This window comes from Drosophila obscura, unplaced genomic scaffold (assembly GCF_018151105.1).
Source record: "Drosophila obscura isolate BZ-5 IFL unplaced genomic scaffold, ASM1815110v1 contig_208, whole genome shotgun sequence".
In the NCBI taxonomy this organism is placed as follows: Eukaryota; Metazoa; Arthropoda; class Insecta; order Diptera; family Drosophilidae; genus Drosophila; species Drosophila obscura.
Window position 1 is genome coordinate 936,925 of NW_024542799.1, and position 19,265 is coordinate 956,189.

The following is a 19,265-nucleotide window of genomic DNA, read 5'->3' on the forward strand; positions in this document are numbered from 1 at the left end:
TTAGGGTAATTTCGCTGGTTTCCGAGTCTTTAAAGTACATTTACTTCGTGTACAGTCTGTGCCATGATCAGGTTTGTTTTCCTGTTGCTTTTTTCAGTCCTGGGCAGGCGCATTCATGCTGAAGAAACCAGGCGATATTTGGAACCTTCCACCTTTGGATTTTCTGTATCACTAGAGGCCATGCTGCCGCTTTTAAAATTAAAAGAAAAGACTGTGGCAAACCTACGCAGCTATGCGGAAACTTTGGAGCAGCAACTGGCAGATGTCCAACTGTAAGTCCTTGAATATTTAATATGAAATTTGAATATGAACAATACATTTCTAGAGCCATTCGGATGTACGAGGATCTGCACAGGCAGGCGAGCTTAAATGCTATGAATATAATACATCAGTTCGCAGTGGTGCGTCACATGCATCTGGATTGGGCCAAGTGGGTTAGTGTCATGCGGCCTCAGGTGGAAAAAATACAGATACAGATACTGACGGAGCTGCAGCCACAAATGCCCACGAACATGGACATGGTGGAGGCCCTCAAAGGCATGCAGCGCATACAGTTTACTTATGCGTTGGAACCAGGGGACATAGCCAAGGGAAACCTGCGCGGCAGACAATACAAGTGAGTTGATGGATCAGAGTTATCAGAAGCCTACATTTACCATCATTTACACTTTTACAGGGCTAAGCGGTGGGGAGCCTTTGAGACATTTGTCTTTGGAGTTCTATGCCAACTTCAAGGGTATTACAAGGACGCTGACGCTTGGCTAAAACTAACTAAGGAAAGCTACAAGTGGCATGCCAATCCCAGACAGCTGGAGTTCCGTCACTGGACCTATGCGCATGTCTTGGAGTACTTAATGCTTGCCAACATAGGCCTGGGTAAGGCATATGTCCATTAAAAAAGAAACTTTGCCATTTAAAGATTACTTTTTGCAGGTAAATTTGAGACTGCTTTGGAACATGCCAAAGAACTGTTGGTACTACAGCCCTACGATGAATACATCCAAGCTAAAGCACAAGAACTTGGTACGAAATCAGATGAGCACAAACCAGAACCATCATTGCCCATAGATTCGGATGCGGAGCTGCTCAAGAGATTGTGCCGTCAGAATCAGTCATTGCCTGCTGGGAGGCTGCACTGTCGTTATACGCGGGAAAATGCCTTTGTACGCTTAGCCCCATTTAAAATGGAAGAACTTTCCCTTAGTCCAGCGATCAGTATCTATCACGATGTGCTCAGCAATGAAGAGCTGGCTATTGTTAAGCGTTTGGCAAGTCCGCTTTTGACACGGAACCGAATAACATACAGGGAAATTGACAGTTTCACGGACTACATGGCCACTCGTCCATGGCAATCAGCAGAGCTAAGCGGGTCAATGCATGCGATAATTAACACCTTGAATCGAAGGATACGCCTTGCCATTCATGCACCCGGAAGTTCCCTCAAGTCCGAAGATCTGCAAGTCAGAAACTTTGGCATTGGCGGACACTTCCTGGAGCATACCCCAGGCGATAAAGATGTCGTCACTGCCCTGCTTTATGTGAGTACTCAGTTGATGATGCCTGGAACCATCTATAATGTGTGTATAATCCCTCCACTATGTCAGCTGAGTAATGTCGAGCAAGGAGGTGAAACACATTTTCCCTCTCTAAATCTACGGGTGACTCCACAAAAGGGTTCGCTTCTGGTATGGCCCAGGACAGGCAATTCCCACATTGAGTGTCCCGTCATTGTGGGCAATAAGTGGGGTAAGTCTGGAATAATGCTCGCATGGTATCGTAAACTATTTATTTCGTCTCTCTTTAGTCGCCACGAAACGGATACAATTATTTATTGGATGATAAATAAATAAATAAATGAAAATAAAATCGATAAAAATTAATATACATATTAGCGTAGCTATATAAGTACCTATAAAATACCTGACACAGTTTCCCTGTTAGCTGTGGGGCAACTGGAACAAGAGTCAAGCATGAAGCATCCCGATATCATATTAGCCAAGCATCTCAAAAAGTTATTGATTCATATGGTCTTTCAGATCAGTTTACAGTGGCCCTTGCCATGGTTAAATTGTGCCTGTTCTTTCTGCTTCTGATGGCTGCTGATTGCACCCAATCTGGGGAAGAGAATCCAGAAGATGTTACCACACAGGAAACAGATGACTTTACGTACAACTGGTCCCATGAATCTTTGCTACAAATTCCCGTAAGTGCAATAAGCCCTTAAAACCGCATCACTGTTAAACACTAATTTGATCGTCTCATTTTTCAGTTGCAGACCTATCCTCCCAAGACTACAGACTATTGGCGCTAGATTTGCAGAGAAAGCTATTAATAAATGTAACGTAACCCCACGAAGATCTGGGGAATAATCAAGCACGAAGCATACCGAAAACATATTAGCCAAGCTTCTCAGGAAGTGCTTCATTTAAATGGCTTTTCAGATCAGTTTAAATTAGCCATTTGCCATGGTTAAAGTGTATCTTTTCTTGCTGCTTCTAACTGCGGCTGGGGCGCAGATTCAATATGAACCCACGTCACATGGCATTACCATATCCTTGGATTCTCTGCTGCCCATGTTAAAGCTGAAAGAAGCATATGTGCAGAATTTTAATAGCTATAAGGAAGCGTTAAAGATCCAACTAAAGCAAGTCCAGCTGTATGTACAATCCGCATCGTAGTTAAATCAACCAAAAATTGATTCGTTCCTCACATTCTGCAGAGTCATAAAACATGCGGAGGATCTGTTGAAAGCAACAAAAAGAGCAAAGTCTGGGCACAATTTTTGGCATGAATTCAGGCTCATACGCCACTTGCACTGGGATTGGCCGCAATGTTTGAAGCTGATGAAGAAAGTCTTGGGCTCCAAGGAGATTGCAGTGTCCCAAGCTCGATGTCACGAGCATCCCACTGGCATTGATTTTGAGGAAGCTCTCGGCGCCATGTACAGACTTCAGACCGTATATAGCTTGGATCCGGGCGACATGGCCGGCGGAATATTACGTGGCAAACGCTATAGGTGAAGCTGAGAAAACTCTCTGATTTGTGGTTTAACTTTTTATCTATTCCAGTCGCAAGAAATGGGGACCGAGCGAGTGCTTCATGTTCGGTCTGGTTAATCTGTATATCGAGCACTACGAGACAGCTGAATACTGGCTGGAATTGGCACTCTTCTACTTTGATGCACATCGCAATCCCAAACAGTTTGACACCATGGTCATGAAATATACCACCATTTTGGAAATGCTCGTTGAGGCCACAAAGGGTTTTGGTATGCTAAGCAGTTTGGCCGAGTTTACATTTGAATACTAATTGAATTTCCTTTCGGTATCGTAGGACGTTTTGCCGCATCTATGGAGCATGCCCACGAGGTACTTTCCATACAGCCCGATCATCCGTATATGCTGAAGCAGCTTGTCAAGCTGAAACTGCTGGAAAGTCAACCATTTGTACGCTCCGAGCCTAAAGAAGATTTTGTGCAGCTTAAAGCCCTGTGTGCCAAGTCGTATCCACGAAGAGTAAATTATGTGCACTGTCGTTACCTGCGATCGACGCCGTTCCTGCAGCTGGCAGCCATCAGAATGGAGCAATTGGACCACGAAGCGCCCATTTATATTTATCATGATCTCTTCAACCATGAGGAAATAGAGGCACTGAAGAGCTTGGCTAGACCGAAACTGCAACGACCAAGGATTTCCCGAAATTGCACCTGCAAGGTAGCCGAGTTGTCCACCTCTAACCATGACATCATTCGCACAGTTAATCGACGCATTCAGGATGTCAGTGGCATGGATCTGAATGAAAAAGAAATGCTGCAGATTATCAATTACGGCATAGCTGGAAGATATGATCTTGACGACAGTGCGGGCTCTGCAGCAACAGCTTTAATATTTGTAAAGATCTTTTAACCATTTTCGTGTTGTATTTAATTAATCTACAATTTGTTGCAGCTGAGCAATGTGCGGCAAGGAGCGGAAACAGTGTTTCCCTTTCTCAGTTTACGCGTGAAACCGCGGAAAGGTTCGTTGCTGCTGTGGCGGAACTCGGATTGGAGCGTCTTGCATAAATCTTGCCCTCTAATAATTGGGAATATGTGGGGTGAGCTTATAAAACATATAATCTGCAAACATATATTTATTTAAAGCTTAAATTAATGTTATTTTAGTTGCAACAAAGATGTTGAATTAGGAAGATGGCGGGTGCTGGTTTATTCCTGTAACGATTTGTCGTTTAAATGTATTTTAAATACTAAAACTAAATCTGTTTGCGAACTGCAGATAGCTAAAGATGAATGCTATAAATATGTAGATAATATCCTCCTAACATCGGGTGGAATCTCTTTTATTTTTCAGTTTGTTTAGCATTAAATCCATATAAGTTTTCGTTAATCGGAAAATTCCGTAGTTTTACCCATGCCATTTGAAAGCACTTTATCAACTGCGTCAGATGTGTGCTTCATGTTATCTAGATTGCCATTTGGGTTTGATATATATGTATATATTTCTAAAAAAAATATGTGCGGGGAGAACTCTTAATGTGTCTCCCATAAACCATTCAAATGGCCCCAAAGCCATGCATTCCGACTGAATTATAATGACGCGACACTTAAACCATAAAAATGGCAAATTCACACTTGCCATTGAATGTGTGTGTGTGTGCGTGTGTGTACCGCCCCTGCGTTGGGTGGTTATATCGGTGTCTGTGTCTGGGTTTCTGTTGCTGATTTGGATTCGGATTCAGGTTCTTATGCCACAGCTGGCTGGCTGGCTGCCTTTTGTCTTTGTCTTGCTGTCTGTCTCTTGTTGCTCGTTGCAATCAATTCCTCTTGAACAAACAAATCACTTAAGGGTTCTCTGGCTCTCCGGTCCGCTTGTCTGAGCCGAGCCGAAATATGGCTGCCAGACCAGACTGCCGTTGAAAATCAAATGCAGAAGCCATGTGATAATCGTAGGCGGATTATAATGCCTTGCGCCAAACAATTTGCGACATTAAATAGCAATCTATGCTAATAAGCTCCATTTGAAAGGACGTCAATTTGACAATTGTTTGTTAACAAGATTGTTGTACAGCACTCAACAATCACCAACGTAGATGAAGACTAAAGCTCTGTTCGAAATTAATAATCTCTTTTGTTCCTTCTGATTGCCTCGTGTGCTGTGCCTCGCCAACTTTGAGTTTTATTTTCGTTCACTTTTTGATTACCATTCATATGGGTATTAAAATGTCATGTATGAATGTTTTTCTCTATCCCCCGTACTCGTTCCCGTACCCGTAGCCATATCCATATCCATTCGCGTGTGCGTCACTGCACGCAATCTGTATTCATGGCACTGATGCTGCTGCTTCTGCTGCTGCTGCTGCTGGAGTATTGAAAATGGTTGGACGGGTTCATTGTCTATTTGGCTGTGGATTGGAATTGGAATGGGTTGCGTTTCTACTCCAAGGAAACTCATAGTCTGTCTGTAGATTAAATGGGAAAAAGTAATCAGAGTGATGAATGGGCTGGACATGTTATATATATTTTACACATTTTAAATTCCATAGTGTTACATTTTTTGCTTAAAGGAATTTAATTCTATAAATACTTGTGAATCCACTTAATGCACACTTGTCATGTCTCAACATAACCCCCCTGCAACATAACCCAGACACAATAACCATTCCGGTGGTATTCATGCATTTCAAGGTTAAGCTCTCACCAAGCAGCCCCGGATTGATGTTAAACCTTATCTTGACAACTTGCCAGTCTGTCAGTCATACAATTTAATCAAGCAATCACACATGTAGCCGTCAGTAGTCCATTGTTCCATTGCTGTCAGGCAGGCAGGCAGGCAGGCAGGCAGGCAGGACTGAGTCCTGGGATCATGCTTAAATGATTATTTTTATATTAAAGCCGAAAGGGAGCTGGAGCTTTGCACTGTTTGGTATCCAGAGAATGCTGAACAGACTTATGTATTTCAATACTATTGCCACGCAATTATTGTGCAGGAAAAACTGTTTTCATTGTGTGTGTAACAATTGATTTGGATTTCGCCTTTGAATGGCAACTGAGTTACTGAGAATATGCCAAATGGAAATAGCATGAAAATACTCTCGTGACATGGTCTGGTATGGCAGTGGCTGGGAGCAGCTCTCACCAGCTCGTGCCCATGACAATCGTCTCTGCATTTTGTGTGGCGCTTCATTTACTTTATGTCTTTTGTCTGCTCTTTATGTGAACATGGCTGGGCTACAATCTGAATGAGTTCGGTAGGTGGTCTGCTTGTGCTCCAGTCCTTTTTGATTCTTTCTCCGGCACTTTTTTGGATTCTCTGTTAAATGTTTCTGACTATTATATTATTTATTGTATCGCTGCTTGATGGGCATTCGCTGAAAGCGTTCTATGGGCTCTTTGGAGGCTCTATACACTCTGGACCATCAATCATTCTGCTGGCGTTACATTTCCTGCGAAATAATCCCCTAGACATTTATGAAGTGCCTACAAAATGCACCGCCAAATCCACTTGTCACAACCTGTTGGTGGGTCCATCGTTTATCACACATTGCTCAAACTGGCGGCACTAATGTGTCCGTTCTACGCAATTTTTGAATTATTATTACAACGCATTGGGATTACCGCCGTGTGACGGCCATAATGAGGCGCTGGAACTACGTGTAGAAAATTCCACCCAATTTACTGGGGCAGACAGGCAACTTTGACGAGGGAAGGACATGTCATTTTGCTGGTTTTGTAATTTATAGCCGAAAAAAAAGAAAATAACCGAGCAGGAAAAATCGATTTGCGATATACGATCTGACAGCCTGGCGGCGGCTGCTGAGCCATGGAGAAATGGCTTTAAACTTAAGCGACAATGGATGGGCAGTCAGTCCATTTATTGTACTGCTGTCTGCTGACCAGCTCTGGCGGATACTCTGATATTACCATTCAACAACAGGATACAAGATACCTCCAGCAACTGGCGGAACTTGCTGCAACACTAAAAACGAATATGAATTTCTTGGAAAATGTAGTTGTGACAATTTCTTCACTCTCTCTCTGTTTCCGTGTACACTGCATTATGGATGCCATTGTTTGGTTTGTACTTTCGCTTGAATTTTAAATTTTGTTCACATTCCTCAGAATTCGCTCGTTTTGTGCCTCGTTAGTTGCCCAATCGATATGCTGCGCTGAGATGCTGCTGCTGCTTGGACCTGTCTGTGCTGCGAGCGCCTTTCAACCAATTTGCTGCCTCTGCCCACGTCTGTCATGGTGCACACGCTCCAGCTCTAATAATCCAATTTTCACGTGTTGACTTTACGTGTTCTGACACTTGAAGCTGCCCCCTCCAGAAAAAGGAGTTGAATGTGAGTTGCTGCCTTGACTATTAAATATTCCCTAACAGAGGAAACTGAAAAAACCTATTTAAAGCACAAAATATCGCCATTGAGTGCAATTAAATCAAAATTCAAATTGATTTATCAACGAATCTTCAATGATATCCAATTTGCCAATTCGTTCACAGACCGCTGGCTAATTAGCAAGTGGCCAGAAGAGGAATCGCTCTTATTTTTAACTTCTACGTCTGTCCATCTGCTTTTTGGCTTAGTGCCACACCAAGCGGAACCGCAATAAATGGCTTGTGGCGGTGGGTGGGTATATGGGTGGCTGTTTCGTGGTTACATTGCGAAATGGTTTGGCTGTGGGGTTGTTCTCTTTTTTGGCTACTCCATTGAGAGGAGGAGCGTACTGCAAATTAATTGTAAATGATTGTCGATGGCCTTTCCTTCATCCCTTCGCATAGCTCGAATGATCCCTAGTTCAGATAAGTGGATCTAAGAGCCACTATATACCTAGATAAGATACTATAACAATCGTATTTCGTTTAGACTCGAAAAGGTATTTTTTATTTATAATTTCTGAGTTCATTTTCGAGTAAGGCTGCTTTTCCATAAGAATCTCATCGCTGCTTCGTTTATTCATCATCGCCAGTCTTTGGCGATGCCCAAGTCGGTACCAAGAAAAACCCACCGAATTGTGCCTTAAGTTATACGATTTATTCAATAATATTTACAAGGACTGCTATGCTGAGCATTGCTGATGACCACGCACGGTCCGTGCTGCACCTTCACCGAACTCTCGCTGCGCCAGTCGCACTCGATGGGCACAAACTGGCCCTTGCGCATCACTGTCTTGGGCTTGGTGATGCCATAGCAGGCGTATTGAAAGACATTGCGAGAAATGGGCAGACACTGCTCGTAAATCTCAACAATATCGGCATGCATGCTGTCGACGGAGAAGTCCTGGCCACAGTGCAGCTGCTGGTGAATGTGCAACTTGCTGCGACGCGTAAAATGAGTGCGGCACCGACGACACTGCAGCGGACGTGTGGGCGAAGTAGGCGATGACGTTGATGGCGCTGATGACGCTGATGCGGAGCCCATAATGGGAGTGGGCAGCTCGTGCAGACGCTGGAACTGTCCCATGATGTTGTTCAGAATGAGGAAGTTCTTATTGGGCAGCTGCTGCAGCGTCTCGCTGATGTGGTACGGCACCACATAGAGCTCCTTGGTGGTCTTGCACTGCTGCAGGCCGTGCAGATTGACGCGCATGTTGGGCGGAAAGTAGCCGAGGCATTCCCGGTAGTGCTTCAGGTAAGCGGCCTTCAGGCTGGTCAATTCGGCTTCGCTGGTGCTGGAACTGGAGCTGGCACTAGCACTGCACTCTTCTTCCTGCCTCAGCTGTAGGGGCAGGGCAAACGAGGACTCCATGGCTGGGGAATCGACATCCTGTCGCTGTCTCTTCACCTGCACCCGTATTCTGGTAATGCTGCACTCATCCAGCCCATACTCGCTGCTGCAGCTCAGATAATTCTCGATCCGCTGCATAAGCATCTCGTACACCACACTGACACACTCTTCAATGTCATAGTGATGGTCCACCCTGAGGTTGCCGCTCTGGAAGATCAGCACCTGGTTCATCACGTTCACGTAGCAGGCCAGATTGAACTCCACGCTGAAGGTGCCATTGTGGAACATCCAGCGCAGCAGTTCGGGCACACCGCGGGCACACGTCTCGCCCATGAAGTGATCCAGCTTATCCTTGGCGCTCTCATCGCACAAGAAGAAGGTCTCTATCTGGCGCGCCTCGATTATGTCCAGAACGGCCTGCTGTTGCTTGCTCAGCTTCAGGCCCTGCGAGTTTTCGCCGCCGCGTACCCAGTGCTGGCTAGGCGGCTCATCGGCGTCTATGCAACTGTAGCAGGTGGCACACTCGTGCATCTGGCCCTGGGCATACCAGCGGTGGTGGAATGTTTGTGTTGTGTCCTCATTGGTGAACACAAAGCTCGAAATGGGCTCGTCGTCGTACACGATGTCGAATGGCATTTTGAATATGGAAATTTTTTGAAACTAGTGCAAAAACGGAAAACAGCTTCTAATGATGTACTGTGTCTAGGACAAGATTCAGTTGCTTACTGATGTGCTCTGCTTCGAGTGCTGTTGGTTTTATATATGTCTGACCCACAGGGTAACAGGTAGTCGATGCCTTTACCTGTGTCACAGGTATGTACCTAAAGCCCCGTTGGCCCACAGCTAACATCTGGTGTTTGGAATTTCTATGCCTAATCTGTGATCGATTTATTGTGGTGGCTTTTATGATTTCCAGATACCAGCAGCTGCTAGCCCCTGTGGTAGATCATACCTGTCTCTCCTTTAAGTTGAACCTTGCCACCTTAATTCTAGGATTGAGCCATTAAAGCCACAGCACATCGAGCACAAGGACTGTCGCCACTACCCACCACCAAGTGACAGGAGAAGACAAAAAGATCAGACGAATGAAAAATAAACCAGCGACGCCCTGGCTGCACCAGCACTGGTCGAACGGAGAGCAGAGCCATGGAGTGGATGGTATAGAGAAAACCGCCATCATCCGCCTCCTCAAGCCCTTGACACCATGCAAACGAAGTGGACAATGGCCGCCACCGCGTGGCAAGTGATGCGACAATGGCGCTGAAGCTGGAGCTCTGGTCATTCTCCTTCGGTCTCGAGAGTCGCTTGCAGTGCAGTCACTTAATTTCCGTTTCCTTTTTCACGCTTCATTGTCTGCCTTTTCGGTGTGCCCTGTCCTGTCCTGCCCTGCTCTGGTTTAGGTTTTGGTTTGCTCTGCCACTTCCTCTTCCCTTCAGGGCTTTTCTCGATGCAATTTAAAGCTTGACTTCGAGTGAAATATGCTCGAAAATTAACAACGCCAATTAGAAGGTGCTTAAAGCGGACAATAATTATTTAAACAAGTTGCCAGTTCGCATGTCCATTCATCTGGCGTGGGCTTCTTTCGAGGGATATTGCAGAATGTGAATAGAATAATGGGAATACTTTCCAGAAGATTTCAGAAGGGAATTCTCTTTGTAATAGTTGCCCTCTGCCCTGGCAGAGGGGACCAAAACTTAATTAACTCGGATGCATGGAGAGGGCTGGTGCTGGTGGCAATCGAACATACGAGTCCTATGCCAACGCCAATCAAATTACAGTGGACCCCAAAGCAGATTCGGCGCTAAAAGATTGCCAGTGAAAATGCGAAACAGGCTGCAGACTGCCGCAACGTTGCCGATTAAATTGGGAACTAAAACAGATACCTGTTTAATACCCTATTCCTAAGGGCATACCATTGCCGCACCCATCAACATTTGCACTCAAAATCCAACTGTAAAAATGTTCTTTGCTATTCCAGAGTGGAACCGAATGTCAAACGTCCCGTAAAGCCAAGCGAAGCAATCAAGCGAGAGCACACAAGCCCAAAGGAGAGATGAATGAGTGTTCAGCCAGGGATAGGACTATCTGTCAGTGGTAGCGACTATCTATCGACCGAGTCACACCTTTTGGCCAGTCCGTAGCTTGTCATAAAATTGTGAAACGCTACGGTCCCCTTGCACCGCCTGAGGCATGCTGCTTAAAAGCTCAGCAAAAGGGTCTCGTCTAATGGAAGCTGCTCCCAACGGAGCACCTGTCCGGGCTCTGTTTGAGGGGTAAGTTCAGTCTGGTAAATCCCATAAAATTGAGCTGTATTAAATCTGTGCGCAATCGGTATGTGCACCGCCGACATCTCAGAGTGTTGACATTTTGTGTGTGTATTTTAGTTCTATTTTTTTTGTATTCCTCTCCCCTTTTTTGTCAGATTACTTTGGACTTGTGACCGGAGCTTTTGATAGTTTGTTTTCCTGCGTAATTTGCAATGGAGAAAGCATCCGATTCGAATGAATGCTAATTGCCTGAATCTAAAGTGGAAACTCAAGTGTCATAATTGCTATGAATTTAATTTACTGGAAACGAAACCGAAACTGAAAGTTTCTCAAACTGAAAACTTCAACCAAAAACCCTTGGTCAACTTGCAGGCGAAGCGTTTCTTGATATGTTTTGCAAATGTAATTTGCTACGACTTAAGATGCAGTTTACCCGTAAGTTAAAGAAGCTTCTTTTTCTTTTTCTTGGCTTTTTTTTTTAAATATTATTTTTGAACAAAAAACTTTTCCACTTTATTTCCAGGCCCAGACCCAGGCCCAGGCCTATGCGGAAAAGTGCGGGTGAAAGGAACTTGTAACTCGGTTTGCAATTTATGCTACAATTTTCATATTCATGCAACTAACAACAACAACAACAACAGCAACAAAAACTACAACAAGGACAACCACTTCAAGTGTCTGGCTGTGGCTGTGGCTCTGGCGAAAATTGCCATAAAAAACTTTGGCCGTCTCAATGGCAAAAGTCGTCAACATTCACCGTCATCATCGTCGTCGTCGTTGGCGTTGGTGTTGGCCTCGTTCTCCTCCTTAATGGCACAGACGCCTCACAGACTGTGGTGCTCTGCTGGTCTGGTCTGGTCTGGTCTTGGATTTAAGGTGTTGACGTTTCCCCCGTTAGCCTGCGCCACAATTTGTCAGTAAGTTTTCCTAACAACTAAATTCTATGCTCGGTTTGAGTGCAATTGCATCTTCCTCGCTCGCCCCCGCCTCGTGGCCTGCTGCTGCTGCTGCTGCTGCTGCTGCTGTATGCAAATTATGCAAATTTGCCTTTCAAAGGAAAGCCCCTTTCGCTTTCTAACTGACTGGGTGCAAGGTCAACATATTTATGCCCTTTCAACATCCTCCTCAACCTCAACCTCAACGCCAAACCCAAGCCACTCACCCATTTTATTTTGTATGCTACGAACTAAAGCCAGCAAGCCCCCACGGGGGCACCGAGACAGCAATTAAAATGCTTTAGAATTTAGTTTGCTGTCAGTCAAATATTGAGTCACTTGTCGACGACATCGTCGCTAGTCGCTAGTCTTGTTGAACAGCTGCTGGTTGACTGCCTGATGGATGTCATTAGATGATGTAAGCCACCAATGAGCCACTTTTGCTAGCGAAAATTCTATTCAGAACTCCTTAGCACAGGCGAGAGCCTTGTAAGCAAAATGCGTTGCTGCTCAGACACGGTACACAGAGGGTTGCACGGGCATGGGGAAAATTCTGCACAAGGATCAGAAATCAATGAAACAATCTTCATGTCTTATACGCATACACATCAGACATCAGCCTTTAACAGTGGGATGGGTCTTGGCATGAAGTATAAGACTGTTATTAAAAAATGCTCAGCCCCTTTACTGAGATTTTGGAACTTAAACATTTAAATTAGAATTAATCTCTTTTGGGGTATCAACTATTCAGTCACCAACTATCGAAACCTCTTTAGCAATGGCTTATGGTCTTATCTTATTTTCTGCATAATTTTCAATCTTTGTAGGCAAGCGAATGGGTCCCACACTTGATGACCTTGTTCCTCTGCTACGCCACATGCTTGGCTAATTAATTATGCAGCGTTTGGGGGGCTCTGGAATATGGTATTCGAACAAAGGGTTATTTCTATTCAATTTATTGCATTTAATTGCATTTCGCATGAGTTTCGGACCAACTGTCCGACTGTTGTTTGTCCGCTCCGTTGGCTGTTGAGATTATTCAGTTGTCGACACTGTTGTTTGGCTATTCAATTATTTATCAGCCCAGCTGTTTCGTTGCCATAGCGTTCAGCAAATTGGGGAGAAATTGTAGATTGAGCCCTGTAATATGATTATAATATACCTCTAAATCTTTAATTCAATTTAAAATAATTTCGGGTCTTTACACTATATTAATTATTCCATAATTTGATGGATTACGGTTGATTAATTTGGTTCAGCTCCTACATTTTCATAGAAATATTTCCAAACTATGAACTATTTCCTGCTTATTTCGCAGAAATAATTTACATCTTTTGCTCCCAAAGAGAAAATATTCACTAGTCCACTCCTTGTCTTTTTAGTTTTTATCATTTCCGGGCTCATTGTAAATCAGTCATTTAGCTTTCTCAAGAAAAATCGTTGATTACTTTATCCTCTGAGTTCCTTTTCATTTGCTTAACTGTTTGTGCAGGACAAGCTTCAGCATCCTGCTGCCGACAGCCTCGAAGAGCTTTTAGCTCAATGCATTTCTTAATAAATCCCCCAATCCCTCGAAGACCTGGTTTCCTTTCTCCTGGCTCCTTCATTAATACCTTCTAGCTTTTTTTTTTCTCTCTTGCCTTTTTGTATATGTATTTTATTCTCTCATTAAATGGGAAAATTCGATCAATCGTTAAATTCATTTACGATTTGCACGGTGAGCAGTTCACCAGATACATGAAATTGAAATTGTTTGAACTTAATTCACTTTGATGTGATGTTGCCCACCTTTTACGACAACTTTAAAGATTTTGAATTTGGGCATCAGGTCATAAATTGAATTCTCTTTAGTTCAGAGAGTGCAGTGTTAGCATTAGTCTACCCTTAACTAAGCATTCAATGGCAATACCTATGTACTTTAAGGTGACACTGAATAGCCCCAGGCTGAAAAGTGCCACTGGCTATGGCCTATTCGCAATCCATTCGGCATCAATTAAATTACTCTTGACATGGCCAGCTTACTGGGTCGTAAGTCAACAGATGATTATACACCCGGCGTTACTGCGCTCGTAACTGGCTGACAGGTGATTAAGCCAGGCTCAGTGCTCCACTCCACAATCAGCGAAAATGCACAGCCCACGCCCCCCGGGCCAACACATCACTCAAAATCGCAGTTGCAAAATGCAGCAAATGAAAGCAAAGGTACGTAAATGGCTTAATAATTCTTTCTGTTTCCGGGCTGCGCCGGCTGTCCCACAGCTCCCACATGAAATACATGGCCCGTACACAGGCTCGTGCCAGACCAGAGCTGCCAACACGGCATAAAAACGGTTGACGTTTTACTTTTATTTATTTGTTTTTCGTAATTTCATAATTTATGCATAATAAAATGAGTGCTGTGCTATGGCAGTGTTGGATGTGGGGTGGGGAGGAGTTCCAAGTCATCCATCCTTTGCTGGTTGTTGGGACTCCCAACTCCTCCTACCATATTTCTACGCCTTGGTCTAGCAGCCCCGGAAATAGTCCTCCCTTAGCCCCCTACTCGCTCCTCGTGTTGGCTGGCATCCAACTGACATTTTTCATAAATGCTATAAGGAGGGGCACACATATTTTTCTGGAATTTTTTCTTCACTCCCTCCCTCCCTATGTTAGTGTCCCGCTTTGCTTTTTACTAATTTAACATTTCAGCGTCCAATTAACATTTTAAGCCAAAAAGCTTTGGGGGAGTTATACACAGAGAAGTGTGTGTGAGGGGTAGGAGGACAGACAGACAGAGGGACAGACAAACAGAGTGACGGAGAGAGAGAGAGAGAGAGTGTGTGTGCTGGAAGAGAAAAAAATGTGGATTATGAAATTTTTGTATTCCCTGAATATAGTTAAGGTATAGGAAAGCTGAAAGTGAATGGAGGAGAGATGGCGGGGCAGTCGATTGGAATTTCATTTGTTTGAGATTTCACTAAATTTGTTTTGGGAATTTAATTTCTGAGATTTTAAATTGCACTGTGTATATTTAATAATTTGATGAATTTTGTGAATATAACATACATAGTTACAATTTTCATTAGAGAAAGCCAAAAGGGCCAGAAGTTATATGCTCTGCCAGTAGATCATCATACATGATTTAATTTGATTTATGATTTAATATATGATTGAGTATTTAACAGGAGGAACAGGAGACTCAGGCGGGAAGATGAAAGACCCCACCGTTGGGCGTGTACTTGTTCATGAATGACTAATGCCCCCAATTTAGGAGGATCCTCTGATCATGCTTGAGGATGAGGCCAGGCGGGGTTTAACCAGCGTCAACTTCGTTAAAATAGCTTTTACTGGCCACTGCAGTTCCATATAGAAGGCAACGTGGGTAGTTTCATAGCAGCCATGTTTACAGTTGGTAAAGGTCTTTTGTAATTTGTACCGGGCCTCATCGAAAAACACGTGATGTCGTGGAAAGTTGATTGCGCAGCCGGTTACAAAGGCACTCAACAGCGAGCTAACAGCGAAAGAAAACGAGAGTGGCCTAACAGAGAAAGAACGAGTTCTATCGTGTTGTTACAGCAGCATGTTAAGTTTGCAGCGACTGTGAGAGAGAGAGCGCCCTTGGCATACATTCTTACTCTGAGATCACCTCCACATATGCAATACAGTACGCTCTTGCTCGCCCATTGTTTGCCCTGTTGGCACGTGGCAGACTTCTTTTCTATAGGGCCCTTTGCTGCGGCTGTCTGCTGCCTGAAAGTGCTTGGTGCTGCGGAATAAATTAAAAGGAATTCGTGAGTTTCCGTGCTTGTTTGCAGTGGTCGTCGTCGTCGCCTATGACGCCTTTGCCCGACGGAATGTTCGGTCCAGACAAGTGGAAGTGACAGGGCTCTGACACGGTCAGAAAACTTTGCTAAAAACGGCTAAAAACTTTTTAGCAGCGCCATTCTATGGTAGACATTTACTTAATATTTAATGTTAATGTTTACATTTCATGTACAATGTTAAACATTTACAGAATACCAAACATAACATTAACATTTTTTCAGTATTTTAACAGCGCCATTCTATGGTTGACATTTAATTAACATTTATGTTAATGTTTACATTTCATGTACAATGTTAAACATTTACAGAATACTTAACATAACATTAACATTTTCCCAGTGTTTTAACAGCGCCTTTCTATGCGCTTCTCATAAGTTGTAGCTAAGCAGGGGTGGTTGGTTGACATTTAATTAACATTTATGTTAATGTTTACATTTCATGTACAATGTGAAAAATTTACAGAATACTTAACATAACATAAATATTTTTTCAGTATTTTAACAGCGCCTTTCTCTGCGCTTCTCATAAGTTGTACGTAAGCAGGGGTGACACTTGGAAATATTTAACAGTAGAGAGTGAAGCGGTCACTAAATGTCAATTAAATCGTGTGTCTTCGTGTCGTGAGCGCGCGCCAAATGCAACATTCTTTCTCTGTGATCACCTACCCATATGCTCTCAGAGATGTTAACAGTGATATAGTGAGTGACAAGAACAGCAGAAACGAATGCCGATCTGCAAGCCGAGATTTGACTCGCATACCTGCGCATACTCGCACCACCCTCTTTCGCTCTCGTTTTTCGACGAAGCTTCAGCCGTCCGCGCCGCTTCATTCTTATGACAGCTTGCAGTTCCCCCCGGTTTCTCATTCAAAACGGTCATTAAATCGGTCAATTACATCATGTCTTTTCGAGTCGTGAGCGCGCGCGAAATGCAGCATTCTTTCTCTGTGATCACCTACCCATATGCATTGAGAGATAATTTGGCCAAAAGCTTTCGCTCCCAATGTTAGCAGTGATATAGTGAGTGACAAGAACAGCAGAAACGAATGCCGATCTGCAAGCCGAGATTTGACTCGCATACGATGTCTGCTGCACCCACCTCACCACCCTCTTTCGCTCTCGTTTTTCGACGAAGCTTCAGCCGTCTGCGCCGCTTCATTCTTATCACAGCTTGCAGTTCCCCCCGGTCACTCATTCAAAGCGGTCATTTAAACGGTAAACTAAATCGTGTGGGTTCGTGTCGTGAGCGTGCACTAAGTATATTAAATCGTGTTTCGTGCGGTGAGCGCGCGTGAAATTATTAAATCGTTTGTCCAGTGGAGTCAAAAGCGATCTGAAAACACACAGTTCAAATGAATTTAAATTAAGAAATAAATAATTGGAAACAATGAACAGTCAAATAAAATAAAAAAAAAAAAATTAAAAATAAATAAAATTTATAAACAAAATAAATTGAAATAAATAAAAATAAATAATTGAAATAAAATAAAAATCTAGTGGAGTCAAAGGCGATCTGAAAACACGCATTAAAACACGCGCAGTTCAAATTATTTCAAATTAATAAATAAATAATTGGAAACAATGAATAGTAAAATAAAATCAATAAAAATAGATAGCATTTATAAACTAAATAAATTGAAATAAATAAAAATAAATAATTTAAATAAAATAAAATAATTGAAATAAAAAAAAAATTGAAAATGTATTAATATAAAATGTGAAACGGATCTAACCTACACTCAAACAGAAATGTTTTCTTGTGTTTGTAATGTGCGCGCGCACTTAAATTTTTGTATGTGAAAATAACATTAACAACAAAAAATCGCAATAAAAATAAACTAAATAATATTAACCGCTACAGCATTAAAAAACACCAGCAACGATCCAAAAGGAAACATTAAAACATATTCAAACTAAAACAATAATAAAAAAAACAACAACAATAGCGCAATGCAATAAATGGACAAGGGAAATACCATTCAACACATAATGTATTATGGAACGGGGTGAGCGTTTATTTTACTCTTTATACCGTTTTTTTCGAATTTTATTTATAAATTTATTTTCTATATTTATGTTTTCCATATTTATATACATATTATCTTTTACCACTTTTTTCGAATTTTACTTATATGTATTCATACGATTTCATTCTATATTCCATATTTATATATTCCTTTCCTAAAGTTCCATTTATAGGTTATGGTTTCTGTTTTATAATCAGATTCTTATATGACTCACTGCTAGGTTTTAAACGATTTTAACAAAAGATTCTCTTATGGGGCACTGCATGTTTTTAAACGATTTTAACAAAAGATTCTCTAAGGAGGCACTGCTAGGTTTTAAATGATTTTAAAAAAGATTCTCTTATGAGGCACTGCATGTTTTTAAACGATTTTAACAAAAGATTCTCTTGTGAGGCACTGCATGTTTTTAAACGATTTTAACAAAAGATTTCTTAGGAGGCACTGCTAGGTTTTAAACGATTTTAACAAAAGATTCTCTTCTGAGGCACTGCTAGGTTTTAAACGATTTTAACAAAAGATTCTCTTCTGAGGCACTGCTAGGTTTTAAACGATTTTAACAAATGATTCTCTTCTGAGGCACTGCTAGGTTTTAAACGATTTTAACAAAAGATTCTTTTATGAGGCACTGCATGTTTTTAAACGATTTAAAAAAAATATTCTCTTATGAGGCACTGCATGTTTTTAAACGATTTTAAAAAAAGATTCTTTTATGAGGCAGTGCATGTTTTTAAACGATTTTAACGAAAGATTCTCTTAGGAGGCACTACTAGGTTTTAAATGATTTTAAAAAAGATTCTCTTATGAGGCACTGCTAGGTTTTAAACGATTTTAACAAAAGATCCTCTTATGAGGCACTACAAGGTTATTAACTATTTTAACAAAAGATTCTCTTATGAGGCACTGCATGTTTTTAAACGATTTTAACAAAAGATTCTCTTGTGAGGCACTGCATGTTTTTAAACGATTTTAACAAAAGATCCTCTTATGAGGCACTGCTAGGTTTTAAACTATTTTAACAAAAGATTCTCTTATGAGGCACTGCATGTTTTTAAACGATTTTAAAAAAAGATTCTCTTAGGAGGCACTGCTAGGTTTTAAACGATTTTAACAAAAGATCCTCTTATGAGGCACTACAAGGTTATTAACTATTTTAACAAAAGATTCTCTTATGAGGCACTGCATGTTTTTAAACGATTTTAACAAAAGATTCTCTTGTGAGGCACTGCATGTTTTTAAACGATTTTAACAAAAGATCCTCTTATGAGGCACTGCTAGGTTTTAAACTATTTTAACAAAAGATTCTCTTATGAGGCACTGCATGTTTTTAAACGATTTTAAAAAAAGATTCTCTTAGGAGGCACTGCTAGGTTTTAAACGATTTTAACAAAAGATCCTCTTATGAGGCACTGCAAGGTTATAAACTATTTTAACAAAAGATTCTCTTATGGGGCACTGCATGTTTTTAAACGATTTTAACAAAAGATTCTCTTGTGAGGCACTGCATGTTTT

General features: G+C 42.1%; 3 protein-coding genes and 2 long non-coding RNA genes across 6 annotated transcripts; 3 read left to right on the forward strand and 2 right to left on the reverse strand.

Moving 5' to 3' along the window:
- The first annotated feature begins 49 nt into the window (after positions 1-49).
- Positions 50-2,373, forward strand: LOC111070891 (prolyl 4-hydroxylase subunit alpha-1-like). Of its 2 annotated transcripts, XR_005968029.1 has the most exons (7): positions 50-272; positions 326-616; positions 677-876; positions 934-1,538; positions 1,605-1,746; positions 1,805-2,203; positions 2,270-2,373. XR_005968029.1 is itself a non-coding variant. In XM_022361927.2 (6 exons), exons 1-6 carry the CDS (start codon positions 64-66, stop codon positions 1,837-1,839), a joined length of 1,482 nt encoding a protein of 493 aa, XP_022217619.2. In that variant the 5' UTR covers positions 50-63; the 3' UTR covers positions 1,840-2,373. The 2 variants fall into 2 exon arrangements, 1 of the variants encoding a protein (XP_022217619.2); XM_022361927.2 differs by having other exon boundaries at positions 1,805-2,373.
- On the reverse strand, positions 1,768-2,469 carry LOC121404491. The gene is made up of 2 exons (XR_005968030.1): positions 2,171-2,469; positions 1,768-2,114 (listed from the first exon to the last, which is right to left on the reverse strand). It is a non-coding gene; the product is annotated as an uncharacterized LOC121404491 (long non-coding RNA).
- LOC111070892 (prolyl 4-hydroxylase subunit alpha-1-like) lies at positions 2,441-4,393 on the forward strand. Its single transcript, XM_022361928.2, has 6 exons — positions 2,441-2,656; positions 2,720-3,016; positions 3,069-3,268; positions 3,334-3,890; positions 3,948-4,095; positions 4,163-4,393. Exons 1-6 carry the CDS (start codon positions 2,466-2,468, stop codon positions 4,183-4,185), a joined length of 1,416 nt encoding a protein of 471 aa, XP_022217620.2. The 5' UTR covers positions 2,441-2,465; the 3' UTR covers positions 4,186-4,393.
- A 3,641-nt stretch (positions 4,394-8,034) lies between these two features.
- Positions 8,035-9,363, reverse strand: LOC111070913 (protein terminus-like). The gene has a single exon (XM_022361959.2). The coding sequence runs from the start codon at positions 9,358-9,360 to the stop codon at positions 8,035-8,037; it is 1,326 nt and encodes a 441-aa protein (XP_022217651.1). The 5' UTR covers positions 9,361-9,363.
- Positions 9,364-10,445: 1,082 nt separating this feature from the next.
- On the forward strand, positions 10,446-16,407 carry LOC111070936. The gene is made up of 5 exons (XR_002607443.2): positions 10,446-10,997; positions 11,147-11,426; positions 11,515-11,573; positions 11,633-11,908; positions 16,224-16,407. It is a non-coding gene; the product is annotated as an uncharacterized LOC111070936 (long non-coding RNA).
- Positions 16,408-19,265: the final 2,858 nt, after the last annotated feature.